This window comes from Ipomoea triloba, chromosome 5 (genome assembly GCF_003576645.1).
Source record: "Ipomoea triloba cultivar NCNSP0323 chromosome 5, ASM357664v1".
Classification (NCBI taxonomy): Eukaryota; Viridiplantae; Streptophyta; class Magnoliopsida; order Solanales; family Convolvulaceae; genus Ipomoea; species Ipomoea triloba.
The window spans coordinates 30,044,121-30,062,694 of NC_044920.1; the positions used below are offsets into that span (position 1 = coordinate 30,044,121).

General features: G+C 38.2%; 4 protein-coding genes across 5 annotated transcripts; 1 reads left to right on the forward strand and 3 right to left on the reverse strand.

The window, feature by feature from the left end:
- The first annotated feature begins 1,156 nt into the window (after positions 1-1,156).
- Positions 1,157-3,606, forward strand: LOC116019546 (succinate dehydrogenase [ubiquinone] iron-sulfur subunit 2, mitochondrial-like). The gene is made up of 2 exons (XM_031259812.1): positions 1,157-1,882; positions 3,106-3,606. Exons 1-2 carry the CDS (start codon positions 1,233-1,235, stop codon positions 3,284-3,286), a joined length of 831 nt encoding a protein of 276 aa, XP_031115672.1. The 5' UTR covers positions 1,157-1,232; the 3' UTR covers positions 3,287-3,606.
- Positions 3,607-4,020: 414 nt separating this feature from the next.
- On the reverse strand, positions 4,021-10,155 carry LOC116019876 (peptidyl serine alpha-galactosyltransferase). The gene is made up of 8 exons (XM_031260238.1): positions 9,626-10,155; positions 8,631-8,801; positions 7,876-8,119; positions 7,557-7,757; positions 6,475-6,953; positions 5,767-5,931; positions 5,344-5,587; positions 4,021-5,165 (listed from the first exon to the last, which is right to left on the reverse strand). Exons 1-8 carry the CDS (start codon positions 9,928-9,930, stop codon positions 4,446-4,448), a joined length of 2,529 nt encoding a protein of 842 aa, XP_031116098.1. The 5' UTR covers positions 9,931-10,155; the 3' UTR covers positions 4,021-4,445.
- Positions 10,156-11,352: 1,197 nt separating this feature from the next.
- On the reverse strand, positions 11,353-13,069 carry LOC116020788. 2 transcript variants are annotated; one of them, XM_031261317.1, is made up of 4 exons: positions 12,948-13,069; positions 12,066-12,173; positions 11,840-11,904; positions 11,353-11,754 (listed from the first exon to the last, which is right to left on the reverse strand). In XM_031261317.1, exons 1-4 carry the CDS (start codon positions 13,038-13,040, stop codon positions 11,607-11,609), a joined length of 414 nt encoding a protein of 137 aa, XP_031117177.1. In that variant the 5' UTR covers positions 13,041-13,069; the 3' UTR covers positions 11,353-11,606. The 2 variants fall into 2 exon arrangements, with proteins under 2 accessions (XP_031117177.1, XP_031117178.1); XM_031261318.1 differs by having other exon boundaries at positions 11,611-11,754; positions 11,845-11,904.
- A 493-nt stretch (positions 13,070-13,562) lies between these two features.
- On the reverse strand, positions 13,563-16,920 carry LOC116021092 (probable carboxylesterase 16). The gene is made up of 2 exons (XM_031261701.1): positions 15,775-16,920; positions 13,563-14,456 (listed from the first exon to the last, which is right to left on the reverse strand). Exons 1-2 carry the CDS (start codon positions 16,644-16,646, stop codon positions 13,919-13,921), a joined length of 1,410 nt encoding a protein of 469 aa, XP_031117561.1. The 5' UTR covers positions 16,647-16,920; the 3' UTR covers positions 13,563-13,918.
- Between the last annotated feature and the right edge of the window lie 1,654 nt (positions 16,921-18,574).

Consider the following 18,574-nt stretch of genomic DNA (forward strand, 5'->3'; position numbering starts at 1 on the left):
TAGAGGGTGCGCATATATATGATTCATGTAGTAGTTGCACCCAACTTACATCTTCCACCCTGTTATGAGTTGGGTTTCATACTTCATACTATTGCTTCTATACAATTAATTTCATTAATTAATTAAGAGTATAGAATCAAGACTTCTAGAACAACATTTATTTTTTATTTCATTATTACACGTATTTTTGCGTGTTAGTTAGTTGATGAATAAATATAAGACATCGAGAAAACATGTTTGTTAGTATAATATCGAAGGAAGGACAAATACTGAATTCAAATTTAATGCACTACCATCATCAAAGTATAATAGCATCAAGCTCGCACGGATTTAACTCACTGATTCAGTATGCAGTATTTAGAAAAAAAGACTAAAGTTCGAACCTTCCTCTATGGTTCTGAGATTGGATACTGATTTTACGGGTTTAGCTCACTGGTTCAATCATGTTACTTTTTCTTCAAGTCTTGTGAAAAATAAAATCTCACCACTTTACAAAGAATTCATTTTCCTCAACTTTAAGGAATTCATTTTCTAATGAAAAATATTTTTCATTCAATCAAACAACACTTTCCTCTGCTTTTAGGATAATCTTTCCCATGAAAAATGTTTCCCATCCAACTAAGCACCCCCAAATTGAGTTCATGAGATATACTAAATTCTATAATATTCATTCATTGATATGTTATTACTCTATATACGGAGTATTATATAACTAATGGAAATAAAGAATCTCATTTATTTAACTTTATGCATTAATATCAAGAGTAAACATTGCGGAATTATTTTAGTAAAGGAAAAATAATTTTAAAAAATTTATAGATGTTTTAGTAGTTGTCTGATTAATAAGAATTTGAAAAGATTATTCAAAAGATTTTTTTATATATCAGTTCCTAATAATAATAGGGTCCACGAGGCAGCCACGCTACCGAGAAAGTGGCAGACGGCTCATGATTTGCCACGTCACCAGACCACGCAACTCATCTACGGCAATAAATTATTCTTTGACGAAATTACTCTGTATTCCAATATTACCCATGTTAGAAACCCATTATTCCTCAAAAACCTATGTAAGTTGCTAAGTACTCATGCCCAAATTGGTCAATTCCAAACGTTAAAACTCACCCAAATGCCCGAAAACCCAGCAGCCAATCCGAATAATATCATTAGATTAAATCAAATTTATTTTCCAGTTTTCTCTTTTCTCCGATCATCTGCTTATTGGTTTTCCGGCAATGGCGTCCAGTTTGGTCCGACGAGCGATAACTAAGGTGTCATCGTCCCCGGCGGCGAGGATGACTCTGGCGAGAGCGCACGCTTCGGAGGTGAATGCCTCGCAGGCGACGGCGAGCGCGAAAATGAAGAAGTTCCAAATTTACCGGTGGAGCCCCGAGAATCCGCAGAAACCGGAGCTTCAGGAGTACGAGATTGATCTGAAGGAGTGTGGACCGATGGTGCTGGACGCTCTGATAAAGATTAAGAACGAGATCGATCCGACGCTGACTTTCCGGCGGTCTTGCCGGGAGGGAATCTGCGGCTCCTGCGCGATGAACATCGACGGGAAGAACGGACTGGCCTGCCTGACGAAGATCTCGTCGGAGCCGGATTCGATGATTACGCCGCTCCCACATATGTTCGTGATTAAGGATTTGGTGGTTGATATGACTAATTTCTATAACCAGTACAAGTCCATAGAGCCGTGGCTGAAGCGAAAGAATCCGCCGCCGATCCCCGGCAAGGAGGTTCCTCAGAGCAAAGCTGATAGATCTAAGCTGGACGGTATGTATGAGTGTATTCTCTGCGCCTGTTGTAGCACATCCTGCCCTAGTTACTGGTGGAACCCTGAGTCTTATCTCGGCCCCGCCGCTCTCCTCCATGCCAACCGGTAATCCATTTTATTTCTCTTGCATCCGTTTATTATTCAATGAAATGGACATGGGTTTATTCAGGCTTATTTCTTTTTATTATTCTAAACACCTGTTCAGGAATGCAGTAATGTGAATTTTTTGGACTTGCATTTGCACCAAAGTTTCTTTCTTTGTATGAACATCTGGTCAGGAATGCAGTGTTATGTGAAGTTTATGGACTTGCATTTGCAAGAAATGTGTTTGTGCAATGTAGCATCTTATCATACCTACTGAACTCATAACCTTCCATAGTGGGGAGCCACTTCGTCAAGAGGTCATTGGCGAAAGCCCGCCTTCTTAAATGATTATAGGGTGGTAAATTAGCTTAGGTTACTCATGGCTGACGGGCTCAAAGACAACTCTGACAGGAAGTTGAACTTGGAACTTGTGGTTACGAAGTCAATTGTCCGACCAACATGGCTAGGATTATCAAATACAGTAGTCTCTTTGATTTATGAGAAAGCCCGCCTTCTGCTTCTTATCCGGTAAAGGATTACAAAGTGGTAAATTAGCTTAGGTTACTCATGGCTGATTGGCTCATAGAAGACTAATAGACAACTCCTACATGGCTACAGCTACAGGAAGTTGAACTTGGAACTTGTGGTTACCAAGTCAACTGTTCAACCAACTTGGCTAGGATTATCAAATACAGTTGTCTTTGTAAATGGCAATGTTAAAAGGCAATGCATTTCTGTATATATATGTGTTCGCAAGAAATGTGTGTGTATTAGTGTATATCTCAGTCTAAAAATGGATATAGTAGTGTGTCTATTGACAGTGTTGGCAATGCATTTGACATAGTTCTGTATGTATGTTTGTGAACTTTTTGGAGTTCTGTTTGCAAGAAATGTGTGTATTAGTGTATATATCTCAATGTAAAAATGGATATAGTAGTCTATTGACAATGTTGGCAATGCTATAGGCATAGTTCTGTATGTATATTTGTGAACGTTTTGAAGTTCTGTTTGCAAGAAATGTGTGTGTATTAGTTTATATCTCAGTCTACAAATGGATATAGTAGTCTATTGACAATGTTGGCAAGGCATTTGACATAGTTCTGTATGCCTATTTGCGAATTTTTTGGAGTTGTGTTTGCAAGAAATGTGCGTGTATATTTCGGTCTAAAAATGGATTAGTAGCCTATTGACAATGTTAATGGCAATGCATTTGACATAACTCTGTATATATTGGTGAAATGCAGATGGATAATGGACAGCCGTGATGAATACACCAAGGAGCGTCTGGAGGCTGTTGATCACGAGTTCAAACTTTATCGCTGCCATACAATCTTGAACTGTGCCAAAGCTTGTCCGAAGGGATTGAATCCCGGGAAGCAAATCCAGAACATCAAGGCACTAGAGGTTAACAGGCGGTTCGTATGAGTGTGTGGTGATGTTTACCATTCGAAGGAGGATCCATTAGATAGAAATAATGTGTGCTTGCCATTTTAATGTGCAAATCATTCAGACAAACAATGTACTTGACCTTTGGATCAAAGGTCCTTGGTTTTTCCCCATTCACTTTTGTAGGTTGTCTTCTTCCTTGTAAACTGTTTTAGTTCATTATCCTCCTTAATACAAGCTGATTTGCATTCTGCAGAGATTCATTTTTGTATATGTATGCATCTGTGTGGTCTGTTAATGTATACATTAATCAGCAGTGCTTTGGGATTGAATTCAAAGGTTGTTTGCATTCTTGGAAATGTTTGTTTTATTGGATTATGATAGTCTATATGCTGAACATCAACCTATCAGGCCAGGGCGTGGGAGCCCTGTAAGTGAGGTATTTCACCTTCACGAGCCTTGAGGGCAAGGGATTTCACCTTCACGAACCCTAAAGGTGAGGAATTTCACCTTCACGAGTCCGGGGGTGAAGGATTTTACCTAAATGAGCTTGGTATAAGGGATTTCACCTTCATGAGCTCTGAAGGCGAAGGATATCGCCTTTTGAAGGTGAGAACATCAGCCATATGTGCTTCTAAGCTTACATAAAGAATTCTATTGAAATCACGAAGAAATAAATATTAAGAGATAAATTCAGGAAGAGAAAATAACATTTTTCTTAAGATTGATTGAAATTCTATAAAAAAGAGGAACTGATTCCCCTAAAGAAAGTATGAATCGGAAACATAATCACAGAGAGACTAAAACTGCAAAACTTGGCAACAAATAATACAAAAAAAGTTCTGGAATTCTTGTTTCTCTCTTTCTTTTGTTTGAAGAATAGGCTACACAAATGTTAGAAGAATACAAGGAGCAAAATAAAACAGGAAAAGTGGTATCTGAGTATTATTGTTCAGTCTGTCAAGCTTGGTTTTCACTTGTTCTTATGTACCCCTCCAGCTTCAGTTGACAACTTGCTGATCTCCCTATTCATGATGTGTTTCTCCCTTCACAGTAACCAATCTCGTAATCTGGAAGACTTGATCTTAACGCTAAAAAGAGTTGTGTTTACATTTCCAAAGAACTTCGACTTGGGCTTTGATGGGTTAGATAGATAAATCTGTGCTGCATTTTTGTCTCGTTAATATCTCGAAGGTGGTTATGCAGTTTCAGTGCTGCGAAGATGCCTATCATTGCCATTCGCATCCCAGAAACCCGAATGTGAGGCTCTTCTCTTGGGCTTGTAACTTTTACCTCTTCTTTTCAGTCCCTTACGACGCGAAAGCATCATTGACATTACTGCCACAAACCCGAGAATTGAAACAGCCCACAGCACAATGATCCAAAACCTCATAGAATTGAACGTTCCATTCGTCACTTCAGGCTGCGATGATTCTTGAGAATTGTTTTTCGGAACAACAGAATCGCGCTTCATGACTTGAATTTCATTAGCACTTTCATCAACTTTCCCAAACTTCCCCGGTATAGCACTATCAGTAGTTGGTTTAGTCTGATTAGGTTTCACGGTCTGACGTCTGGTCTCTTTAGTTGTAGCCAAGGAATTGGGATCCGGGCATTTCTTTCTCTCGTGGTGTAGGCGTAGAGCTTCGTTTAATTTACTCCCACATTCTATGCTAAGCAAATCACGTTGTAATACATCATTATCGGTTTGAACTAGAGTTTTCGGATCAGGAGGGTCGGGAAACTTAGCCCAACATTTGTTAACCAAGTCGACATGCCTCCAGTTTGCTTTATCGAAGCTCCAGTTTCCAACCTTAAATTCCAAGCCATAGTGGAATACTCTATACTTGACACCAGGCACAGGAATGTATCCCGGGTATATAAGAATCTCGTTGCTTATGGTGTGCCGCAAATTCAACTGTAAAAGAAACGAGTGAACGAGATATCATAAATGTCTTCAAAAAGTCTAAATAACACATTGATACGGAGGTGAAAGCTTGAGGCATGAAATGCTACTCTAATTCATTTTCCTATTTAGATAGGAAACGAGAAAATGCCAAAATATTAATAACACAAGTAAAGGTTAATAAAAGTACCTCGGCAGCACCAAAGGAGTAGCCATACATCTCGCTGATCCATCCGGATTCATATACATCTCCCGTAATGTCTTTGGACCAATGAGATCTGTCGGCTCGGACTTCCTCAGTTTTGTGCAGCCACAGCATTGCAAATCTCCGAAGATCGTCAAAGTGCATTATGATCACACCGCCAACCTTGTTGCAAGCTTCTGGATGACGAGTATGGAGCTTCGCAAGCACATTGTCACAGCCAATCAGGTAGCTGAACCAGCACAAGAAGAATAATGACTCAATAACAGTGCGATTAGTGTCTATGAAAGTAATGCAACTAAACGATTTTTTCTATTAAAAAAAAAAAAAAAAAAAAAAAAAAACATTCCAAACTATTCATGCACCCTTGTGTCTTGACTAAAAGGGAAAATGATACTCTAGTTCTCTTACTCATATGGGGTTGAAACTGGTCGGCCACGGGCTGCATTGAACTCCCATGGTGTTATTGGTCCTCTCATGATCATATCGGCATCTAAGATAACAATATACTCGGCATCAACCTTCACATGATTAAGCCAATGAAGGACTGCAGCTGGTTTATTAATTGCAGGGTACCTGACACCACAAACCGATAGTGTCAAATTTATTTCTAGTGCTTCAATTCAACTTCACATGTTACAGGCATGAGTCCGTGAGACGAAAATCAATAGGTGAATCATCCTAGAACATCAGATGTACCCGAATAGAGAAAAGCTTTAGCCATTAATATAAAAAATGAATTGAAAATTCTTGAATGGACCTAAATGAAAACTATGTTCTTTTTTTTTTTTGGTCATGCCACGAGGTGTCCTAAGCAGGCCCTAACTGCAGGAGGAACCTTTAAGCCCATACCATACTCAGATTAATCCTCATTCGCACCAGGCCGGCCCAAGAGGGGGTTCGAACTCCCAACCTCTCTTAAGGGACAAGAATGCACGGCCACTCACGCCAACCAAACTGGTTAAAACTATGTTATTTGAGTATCAGCAGGAAAGGTATGTCATCAGAGAAAAGGGTAATATTTAGAAAATCAAGGACATGATAACTATTCTACTTTTTCTTTTCCAGATTATATCATTATAATCTTTGATAGGCTAATGAGCAGTGAATCAGCATTACCAATCTCCAGTCAATGGATGTCGACTCATGGATGGAACATAGTGGGTAGGAGCCAAATCATGGCCTTTATATTGCTTCAAGTCCTCTTCTGTACAGCTTAGAAGTCTTGTGATATTTCCCGGTTGACCACTCTGGTAGAAACTGTGGACGAGCCCAACAGTTTGCCAATCAAAATAAGGTGAGCATTCTGTAGAAAAAATGGTGTGAATTTTGGGATGTGGTTTTTCTGGCTCATTCGTGGCTTGAGAAACTTCATTGTGAAGCTCCATTGTTTGTCGGCTTCTAGGAGTGAGAAGCTTAGGTCGAGTAAGGTCAGCAAACGTTTTGCTCTTTAAGAAGCTTAGATACTTTGACCACTTTGGTTTGGGACATCCAAAAGCAGCGTGCTGCAATAACAGACCTTCATTCAGAGTATTGATGCATTCTAAGTTCAGAAACAGTGCTCTCTTTTGCATAGGTTCAACTTCCATTTCTTTTATCTGCAAAAGGCAAAAGGTCTTTTTTAGATTTTACGGAAATTATGCAAGAAAATGGATTCTGGAACCATGCTAATCCAAGTTAATACCCAATTTAATCATTGACTATAGTGGTTTTTCTTGATTTAGTCTTAAACGACTTTTTGTGCTTAATTAGGTCCTCGACAATGATGGTTTTACCCAATTGAGTCCTCGCCGTTAGAATCAAAGACTAAATTGAGAAAAATCAGTATAGTCAATGACTAAATTAGGTCAAACCACTATAGTCAGGGACTAACTTGGGTAAAACTACTGTAATTGAAAACCAAATTGGGTATTAATAGAGGTGAAATTACCAATTTATTTTAACAAGAGGACTCAATTGAGAAAACCATCAAAGTCGAGGACTTAATTAAGCACAAAAAGTTGTTTAGGACTAAATCGAGAAAAACAACTATAGTCAAGGACTAAATTGGGTATTAACTCGTGCTAATCCTTACGATACAAGAATGAAGAACCTTGTAGTGACTAATAATTCAGAGGAGCACGTATACTTTCATGGTTATGTCAACTGTCTTATACTGGTCTATGAAGTTAACTATCTTAGGTGAAGCATTTGTATTTTACCTCTCTGGGATAAGGAGGCTCTGGAAATAGGCGACCGCAATCATAAACAATGTTGTCTTCATGATGCTTAAGCTTACTGAAACTCCAATTTCCAACACTAAAAGGCAAGCCATAGTGCAAAAGAATAGGTTCAATACCCTCTCGGGGAATATAGCCTGGGTAAATCATCAGATTATCATTAATTTTGTGTTGGAGTCCCACCTGAGACCAAAAAAGAAAAGAAAAAAAACGGGTAGATATTAGAATTCCCGCCTACACAAATGAAACATGATACAGGCAACAGGAATAACGAAAAAGAAAAACAAAGGAAACAACTTACTTCTGCAGCGCCAAAAGAATATCCATACATTTCACTTATCCACCCCGAATTATATATATCACCGGTATAGTTGGTAGCCCAGTGAGCTCTATCTCCCCTTACTTCCTCGGTTTTTGAAAGCCACATGGGTGCCAAAGCGCGAAGATCATCTATATGCATGGCCAGAAGCCCCCCAACCTTGTCACAAAGTTCAGGGTGTGTCGTGTGCAGTTTGGCAAGAACATTGTCGCATCCAACCAAGTACCTGAAAGTGGCAAGAGAAATAGTTTCCATAAAGAGAAAGAGAGAGCAACTGGCCAAAAATATAAACGACAAAAGAAAAATAAGAAGTATTTCAACAATGAAAATAAACCCGAAGACATCAAAAACTGTGATCTCATGCCCCAGAAAAGCAGGGAAAAAAAAAATGCCACAGCGGTTCTCAACTTGCTTTATAAATCTGTGTTATTCACAACTAACTAATAAACTTAATTATATGCCAATGACCTTATGGTCTAGTGGCACAAAATGGCTCTCCCAAATGGGAGGTCATGGGCCTCTTTGTGCTTCAGTAGGTTGAGAAAGTAGTTATGAACAGATACTACATTGTAACAGAGTCAATAGTACTAAAAAAAAAAAAAAAAAAAAAAAAAAAAACCCTTAATTATGCGATGTCTAACTGGTGAAGGTAAGCCATAAAGTAGCAGCACGAAGATGCAACACTGTGAATACTATGCACCGAGGAACTTACATATGTAGGAACTAACAGGTCTTACCCATAATATGCGGCAACAGGCCTGCCTTTCTCAGCACCAAGCTCCCATGGTATGATTGGACCTCGGATAATCATGTCTGCATCTAGAATAACAACCCAATCAACATTTTCTGCCTCTTTACTGTGCTTAAGCCAGTGGACAACACCAGCTGGTTTGTTAATGGCAGGATACCTGAAGATACAGAAAGAGCTAAGTTTATCTTCTCTGATTCTCTCTTCCCTTTTGTGCTTATTCTCATAATAAAATGGCAGATTACAAGAAATTCATATTAATAAGATCAAAAAAATTTGCTCTTTATGGTGACAAGTTTGTCAGTCTGACTTTCCATGTATATACATAAAAGACTAACTCTTTTTAAAACAAAGAACACAATTAGAGGAGGCAACCCAGCTAAATTGGTCATATTGTTGACTTCATGATCACAAGGTTACAAGTTCGACTCCAAACAGAGGAGCCTTCTTGATTTGAGCAGGTTAGCTATGGGCAACCTCTTTCGGGCGGTAGGCAGGATTTACTCGTGCCCACCCCCGGACAATGGCTTCGGGTTTCCCTTATCACCCAAAAGAACACAATTAGAGGGGCAATCCCAGCCAAATTGGTCAGACTGATGACTTCATGACCACAAGATTACAAGTTCGACTCCAAACAAGAGCGTTCTTGATTTGAGCAGGTTAGCTATTGGCAACCTCTTTCTTGTCATTTGCCAAAGGCGGGATTTACTAGTGCCCACCCTCGGGTAGTGGCTTCGGGTTTCCCTTATCATCCAAAAGAACACAATTAGCTAATTCTGCAATACAATTTACTGAGAAAGTGCATACTCCAACAAACACCCAAACACCACCAAAACAAGACATCACAGATTAAGTGGCAACACACACACATATTTGATGCAAGTTGAAAGCCATCAACACTGAATTTGACTGTCTAAGAATGAATGAATTTCAGCCTTGAAAGCAATGAACATGCAGAAAGACAAAAGGATAAAGGGAAGTTACCAATCACCAGTCTTGGGGTGTCTGCTCATGGAAGGGACCTCAAGAGTGGGAGCCAAGTCCATGCCTCTATAACTCTTCTTCTCCTCATTTGTACAGCTCAGGAGCCGGGTAATCGGGCCGGGCTGACCCGCCTTCCTGAAACTGTGCATTAGCCCCACCGTTTGCCAATCGAAGTAGTTCTGACACTCCACGGAGAACAGCGTGTGGATCCTCCATGGCGCCTCCTGGGATTGGGCCCACACACCACTGATCAGCGCCACCGCCGTCGCCGCCGCAACCACAAAAAATGCGGCAATTCTCGCCATCAGACCGCCGGAAATGGAAATGAGAATTGCTCAAACGATCTTAATTTCATGGTTTTGGCATTTTGGGCGAAAAGTCAATGCCTTTTTTTAGTGTTTTTTTTTTCTCAATCAGCGTTGTTTTTTTCCCTGGTAAACTCAGATCTTGAACGAGTGAATATAATGATTAAAAATTCACTGATGATCTGTAAACTTTCAGATGATACATCGTCATCACAATCATGTTGTTCATGGCCTCATGGATAACAAAATAAATAAATAATACAAAGTCCTTATACTATAGTCAGTATTAAGTATTATACCATAGCATGTATCCACTAGTCTTCATGAAACAATCTTAATGTTATAAAAGTCTTAAATACAAGTCTGCGTAGACAGCTTAATTGGTCACATAAGTGAAGTCTCAAGTATATTAAAAACAAACTCGCATGGACAATTTAGTTGCCAAATTGGAGTGTGGGGCGCCCATATTGATAGTGGATTTTTTCATAGGGGTGTGGACAAGATAACACGATTTTTTTCCAATTTAAATAGAGATCTCGGAGAAAAAGTGCTTTGTCACCCTTAATTATATTTAATACAAACAAAATTACTCTCAATGTGTGATTCTAGTTGACTGGTTGAAAAAACAATGTGATCAGACCAAAAAATATATTTTAGTATCACTTGAGAAACATACATATATAATCTTCAAGTTAGATATTATATTCTTAAAGGTGTCTATAATTCAATGAGAAGATTAGTCATTTGTTCAACTATATAAAGTTTGGGTTACACCAAAAAATAATTGTACTTGCACCACAATTACCATATTTTGACAAAGTGGAATATGTACGATAATGGGCAAGATTTGTCAAACTGATTATCCAGTAATATGATCAGATGTGGGCAAGATACCAACCAATGCCATCCCACGTTTGACATTAATGGACTGTCACACTAACTCTTTGTTAGGTTTAGAATTAATGTTGGACTTTCATTTTATATTATGATATTTAATAAATTTATAATGAGATAGTCACATAAGTAACCTTTCGTTGAATCTTACGGATATTTATAAAAATTGAAATGTTAATGTGAAGTTAAAGTGCATTATGTGTTTTAAGCATAATGACCATGTTTGGTAACATAATTAGTATCAATCAATTTTAACTTATTTAACTTATTAATTGTTTAACTTGGTTAAAAGTATTTGATTAATTAAGTTTTTTGTAGCAACTTATTGTTCCAAAATACAAAAATTCAAAAAGTTGCTCAAATCAATTTTTTAAGAAAATCATTTTGCATGTAATCAGTTATCAGTTACCAGCTAATTTACCAAACACTTTTCTACAATCAGCTGATGTTATTAACTAGTCAAAATCACTAATCCAATAAACTAACAACTATTTAGCAAGCAAGCCAATATAATTGCTAAACATCTTGTAAGAGTGCTTCAAGAGTTCATAGCAAGGTGTCATTTCATAAAGAAGGCAAAATAATGGCAAAAGGTCATAACAGTGTTTGAAAGTTCATATTCTGAAAGCAGAAATGCTGATTGAATGTCTCAGAAAACCCAAGCAAGCAGAGAAAGAAACAACAAACGCGATTATACGCTCTCAAGTCAATATCGCGAATTCATAAGTTCTCTCCCACGTCGAGGATGCTTGGGAATGCCGAGGGATATTTAGATCATGTTGTCACTTTCTTCGAGGTGGATTCCGGCTAAGACCATGCTTGTTGAGAGTTTCGACGTAATTTCTCATGAGGGAGAACTTGTTGCTCCCGAGATGGTAGAAGTAATCCCATGTAAAGATACCAGTCAAGTGCAAATCATCGAATAGCAACCTGCATTATATCAGCCAGACGCAATAATAAGCCCATTAAACCAACCCGTTTTCATTCAAAACCCCCATGTCTAAAGCTGATTTACCTTACCCCATAGTTCCCTATCGGCTCTGCAGACATGATTCCAACATAACGCCTCCCAGATATCACCTGGTTTAGCGTTCACCTTAAACATTTAGTTGAGAATAGAGAACTTCAAGAAGGCAAGGAATCACATTTTCGTGTAACATTCATTTACTAAGACAAACTTATATAGCCAAAGACTACACTGCAAAAAAACACCGAACAAGAAGGGCTGTTCCTCTTATTACCTTTTCACCACCAACAGAACGAATCTTACTATCAGCTGCTGGGCTATAAATTCTCAGATATTCAGCTGACAAATTGTATAGATTACCATTGTCGAATTCCACCTCTACCTGGGAAACGATTTACTGTGATAAATGAGCTAAAATTTAACACCAGAGAGATGCCAGTATAAAATCAAACTCCACAAAAGAGAAGCAGGTAAGGAACAGCTTATGGCTGCTCATTGAAATCAGAAGTATTTTCAAGGGAATTAGTCATTTCCCAGTAGCATCATCATCCATTATACAACGCATTCAACATCAATATATAGTTTCAAATAAACTCATAAACGCAGTAAATTTTTGTTTCGAATTCATTAAATAGCATGAAGTGATAATGACAAGTGAAACACAAAACAGTACCCATTACAGCTGCAGAAACCACAAGCCACAGATATCAAACTAGCAAGACTACACATTTTACACAAATATAGCCTTCATACAAACTTGAGAGTCCCATCCATTGCAATTTCTTAAAATCCAGTGACCCCCCAAGCAAGAAAATAGGAGGTAGTCTGCTGAATATATACATAACCAGAGGTCCTAAATTCGACTTTCAACTAAAGCCACTTATTAGTCTTCTTGATTTAAATTGATATCGAGCAAATTATGCCGGTTTAAATAGTGAACATATACATAATCAGAGGTCCTAAATTCAAAAATTGATGGGATTCTCATACTCAAAATTCATGTGATTAGTCATTAGGTCCAAATATTCAGGGAATTAGCAAAGCCACAAACTTCACAGTAAAATAAATAAGCATTGAAAATGAGAAAAAACATTGATGGATCGACTTCAATAGAAAGAAGAAAAGTGGCCATAAAAGAAAGAGAATTCATACATACAGACTTGGGAGCGTGAAGAGTGAATCTAGTGAGGCGAGGACACCCCGCCCCAGCTGCTGTCTGTATCGTTCTGTGTATCAATTTCATTTTCATTCCCTCGCCTGGTCGACTCGGTGGGTGACTCGCCTTGCCGAGTGACTACTGATATTGCTCATGGGTTGGGCCCTGGGCCTACTTTTTTTTATTGGGCTTTCGAGTTCCTTTTCTCCTTTGTAAATGAATGATCCAATCCATTGTGAACCTATGAACTCCCACACACCGTTGAGATGTGAGATTAGATGGTCAAGATTTGAGGAGTGGTGCATCCGGTGCAGTTGTACAGTGATATGATGCACGGTGCAGTTGTACAGTGATATGATGCATTAGTGCAGTGATGTATATTTACAATGTCAAAATTATTATAAATCACAAGATCAACGGTACATAATAGTACACATGTTCACATAATAACATTAATTCATATTAAAAGGTTATAAATTTAATTATTGTCAATACTTTTTTTTTTTGGTCAAATCTGTCACATAGAGTCTTGCTAATGGGGTTTACTTCTCTTGAAATAGGATTTGCTCAGTGCCACCCTCGAATAGGGAAAGAAAAAGGGGAATAAAGAGAGTATAAAATAGAAAATAATTATATTAAGAAAAGGAAAAGAGTAAGTATATTCACCAAAGATTGTACAAATTCAATGATCAATAATAAATAAAATGAAGGGAATTGCGCAAAAACACAGCCAAATACCTAAAATGGGATTTGCAGTTCGAAACTACTACTCCGTATTTCTACACTCCAGGTAAGTCATCTATTTTACACAAGAAAGAAACAGAACCATGAACACACTAGGACATAGCCCAAAAGCCAGAGATCTATGTGGTACAAAACCCCCATTTTTAGAGTATGGTAGAAACAAACCGCCCCCCTCAATCATCGGAAAAAAATGTGGCAAGCCGCTATGCAAGATATGGCGATTGAACTCAGTACGAGAACTCATGACCCCGAAGTGAGATGTGCTTCTTAACCCAAATGGCAATGTCCTCAGCGCATGCTTGGGCTTGAGGGGTCTTAAGAAGCATGTCTAGTGTTGCAAACTCGTGAACTGCATCCTTATAGTCTAGCACTGGGGCGTCGACATTTACCTTCCTGAGCTCCTCTGAGTAAGCAATGGCCCTATCTCGCATCCAGTCATGCTCTGCTACTATTGTCAATGTTGGAGGCATCCGTTTTAATGGAGGCCCTCTCCCGGGGACAAGTGGATTGGCAACAGGGTGGTCTAAATTGAACTCATCCTCGGGTAATAATAATTTCCATGCTAGTATACATGTGGCCTTGTCGTAGAAGTAGGAATTTGCAAGTTTTATCTCTGACTGTGTTGGAACAGTTCCAATGAAGAAAGGGTACATCAAAACTTGTGCCACCACCTTGACTGGGTTTAAACGCTTACCTGCCTCTATGGCTTTCCGAGCAACATAATCAGCAATATTTCCCCCACAGCTTACTCCAAGGAGGACACATCTGCATAACACATCAAACAAAGTATTGTTTATAATGCATAGACATAGACACTATGAAGACAACCTCTAGCTGTTTTATAGAGAGGGACCTAACATAACTGAAGCACGCAACAAGCAAATACAATGCAAATCTCTTAAAGAATATACTTCTAGTCACATGGAAGTTAATATTCTACCAGATAACAATTCTAGTGAATGTAAATTGTTGTAGATCTTTTTTCCCTGCCGAGATAATGTAGAATTAGTAAGACTCAACTGGATTTGGTTTCTTCATTAATGGCATTCTTCACATTGTTCATTTCTTAAATACTACATACAGAGTATATTATTTGCATACCCTCATTCATCAAGCCTAGCACTTTTGTGAAAATTAGAAGTAGAGAGTTATTCGTTACTTTAATTATGCTCATTATTCTCAATATGGCTCAAAGACAAAAGCCTGAGTGTTCCTAGGCCAACACTTCTCGACAGACTTTGTAGGAACAGAAGCAGGTGTTAGAGCATTCTATCATTTAGCATAACCGATCTGCATTAGCTGGAGTGAACTATTAATTTATTTACTGATCTGGTCTCCATTTCAGCACACGCTAAGGGAAACTTTGTATCCTGTAATTGTGTTCCCCCTTCTTACGATTGAAGACTAAAGATCAAACCAAAGGGATACTGTTGTCCAAATTAAGAAAAATGGAGCTCAAATTCTATAATGTACAATGTGTCTTATACTTGAGTGCTCACTGCTCAACAACCTACTGCTCTTGAAACCATACACAGACACCTGCTCTTGCTCCACTTGGCAGTTAAACAATATCATGAAATTATGTTGTTGAAATGTGTAATTCTCTGTGACTCTGCCAGTCTTATGGCAGACATAGTAGACAAATTTTGTAAATGAAATGGGCATGTTCATTTTCTGAATTTCAACCAGTGTAAACCTTAGTTCTCTCACCCCAAGAGCACCATAGTTCTTCAGCTAGCAGATGCAGAAGGGTTCCAAGTCCCAACGTTTGTTACTAGACTTTCACCATTTGTGCAGGTTTAGATTGAAATAAGGAATCTAATGAACAAATCAGTTCAGTTTTCTGCCCAGTTAAGAAACTAAAGATATGAACCAAAGAAATATAAACAATAGATGCCTTTCCAAATGTGTACTAGTGTGAAAGGGCATAGTTAGATGGATATATTCTAGCCAAACTACACTCATGACCAATTTTTAGCTTAATTTTCAGTTGCATAGAGAAAGATATGAACCAAGAGTACAAGAGCCTCGGCTTCAATGTAAACAAGTACTACCAAAGAGCTAACAGGATTTGAAAGCTAACCTTGATGGATCTCCATGAGCAGCCACCCAAGGCTCCACCATTGATGCTCCAAAGGCATCGGCAATTTGCTTGCTCCCCAACGAAGATTTACTACATTCAGCCAAATTAGCTTGCTTCGCTAGCCAATGTAGCACCTTCAACCCGTCTTCAAATGCAGCCGGATATTGATTCTCTGGAGCTAACCGGTATCCAACTGCCAGCACAATCACATCACAAAGCTTTGCAATCCTCCTACAAAAGATATCATTGGCCACCGAATCATTGCTCCCGCTTACAAAACCGCCGCCATGAAACTGCAACATGACAGGCAACTTCCGAGATTTTTTACTGGCAGGTGAATATCCTCTATAAATCCCGTCAGATTTCAAACTGAGATCATCTGCACTGCATCCATAGCTACTTCTCCGATGATTGTTGTAATTAAAACTCTGATTACTCTCCAAGGGAGAAATTGCTCCATTGATAGAGGCGGAAGCACCGTAGCTGGTCCGGCGAAGAAGTACCTGATTCGGATCAGATCCGGGAGCCGAATCCGAGCTCCTAATAGTAGCCCTAACCTTAGACGGAGCTTGAAACCTGGAGTCGGCATCGGGGGAATCGAGGCAGGTTTGAGGAAGGAAGATTCGAATGGACAGAGAAGTTAACGGATCAATGTGTATATCCTTGGTGGCTACTCCGTCGGTAAAGACGGGATTAGCGGCGGCGATGGACTCTTCCTCCGGCCGCGAAGTGACTCCAAATGTGGCGGTGGCGGTTGCGGTGGTGCTGCCGTTAGGTCCATCTACAACGTGGTTCTGGATTCGATTCTGTAACCGATGCTTCAACATAAATTTGAAGAAAACACTGTACAGTTTCACACCGACGCTCGGCATTTTCTCAATTTCTCCCCTCCACCTCTCTGCTCTCTCTCTCTCTCTCTCTGAAATGTTCTAGAATGTGCAAATCTTCTTCAAGCGTTACAGTAGAACATCAAAGATTTCAGCAGAGAACGGAGATGCAGAAATGATGATTAGTGCGCAATCATTAATCAGTGATTCATGAGATTCGTATGGCCGATTGCGGTGTTCGAATTTCGATGTTTTTGGCTTTTCGGGGCCGTGTCGGGGCTCCGTCTGTTGAGTGTTGAGCCAGGTTTGTATGCTAAATGCTATCCTATACCCAGCCGCTATCTATCTTTCACTCCCCTGGAGTACACTGTATCGGGTTGTCGGGTGTGGGTAGGCCCACCCGCCCAAACCCGCTACCTCGTGTAGTCTTTGTAGCACTTTTTTCGTCTCATTTTATGTGTCGAGTGACCAACATTGTAATTTTTTTGTACTCCGTGCAAAACTTTTTTTTTATTGAAAAGCAAATTCATTTTTTTTGGTAAATCTACCGGGTAGAAGCTCACTTGGCACTTAAGCTACTCCATTGGGTTAAAAAAACAAACAAAAAGCAAATTCATTAATCATAATTAATTATGAACGTTTACAACAAAGTTCAATTGAATGATAAAACATTCCTTACTCTTTGGCACATAAACAGCTTCCATAACTAAGCTATTGAAAACTTGATTCGCTGACTGTTTTACAAATTAAAAGATGGGTAAAGGAAATTAAAACTTCTTTCAAAGTCTTTGATGATCTAGCCAAACGTAAACAAGACTATCTCTCGTTGAAAGGTCTTGCACACCACCTAAGTCTTCATCTTCATTCAGCTGTCCATTGACAATATTCTCGACTGAAAATACACACACGATCTTATGTCTTTGACTGATTTATCAATGGGTAGCTTGCCAACCGAATTGAACTGCATATCCTAATTCGAAAGAGGCATTTTTTCATTGTCATCTTCATCACCCAATATGAGTTTCACATAAGCCATGTATATTTTTTTTTTATCTTTCCACGCTCCAAAAGAACCTCGCCAAATGAACGATAAGAATTTATAATTCGATAATTGATACAACTTAATGCCTTTATAATTCACTTTAGGATGATATCGAGTATGAAAACTTATCATGTGCGATTGACATGGTAGAATTTTTGTATTTTTTAGTTTTATATATTTAGAGCAACATCAAAATACTATTAAATACAAACTTACACTTTATTTTGACAAAAATAATAATTAATTCAAATCAAAATCCTGACTAATTAATTTATTAGAAATTGATAATGAAATAAACTAAATAATTAAATTGAAAACTAATACATGTTACTCCATTTACTTAATCGACCGCTCAATTCGAGCATTTAGTAGTATGAACAAATATTAATAAATTGCTTGGAGGCATGTATCCTTACAAATTATCATGCATTTAAACACATTCCTTGTTGGTTACATGGGTGTGACAGCCTGGGATTAGTGTGGCATGTCATGTGTGTGGGACCCAAGTTGCTCAAAAATCAACTTCATTTTTTGGTTTGCTAAATATATTAAGATTATTTATTTTTATTAGTTCGATTTATTATTATTTAGGGAGTAAACATGGTAGGTCTAAAATTCAAATTTTGCATGCTTGATAGATTTTAAATTTTAAATTTTATATTTAAATATGCAAATTTAATTAAATAATATACTTCATCTGTCCCATTTTGCATGTTTCATATTCATTAATCAAACCGGTTCCAAACTCTTCTTTTTTCATTGATTATCTTTTTTAGTAATTTTTAAATTTATTTTTGTGTTTAATAGTATTTTAATGTATTTTTTAAAAATATATAAATTGTATATACTAATATTAAACTTAATATTATAAAAATTGAATTAAAAATAATTTCAGTCAAACATCGTTAATTGAATTAGACAAACAAAATAA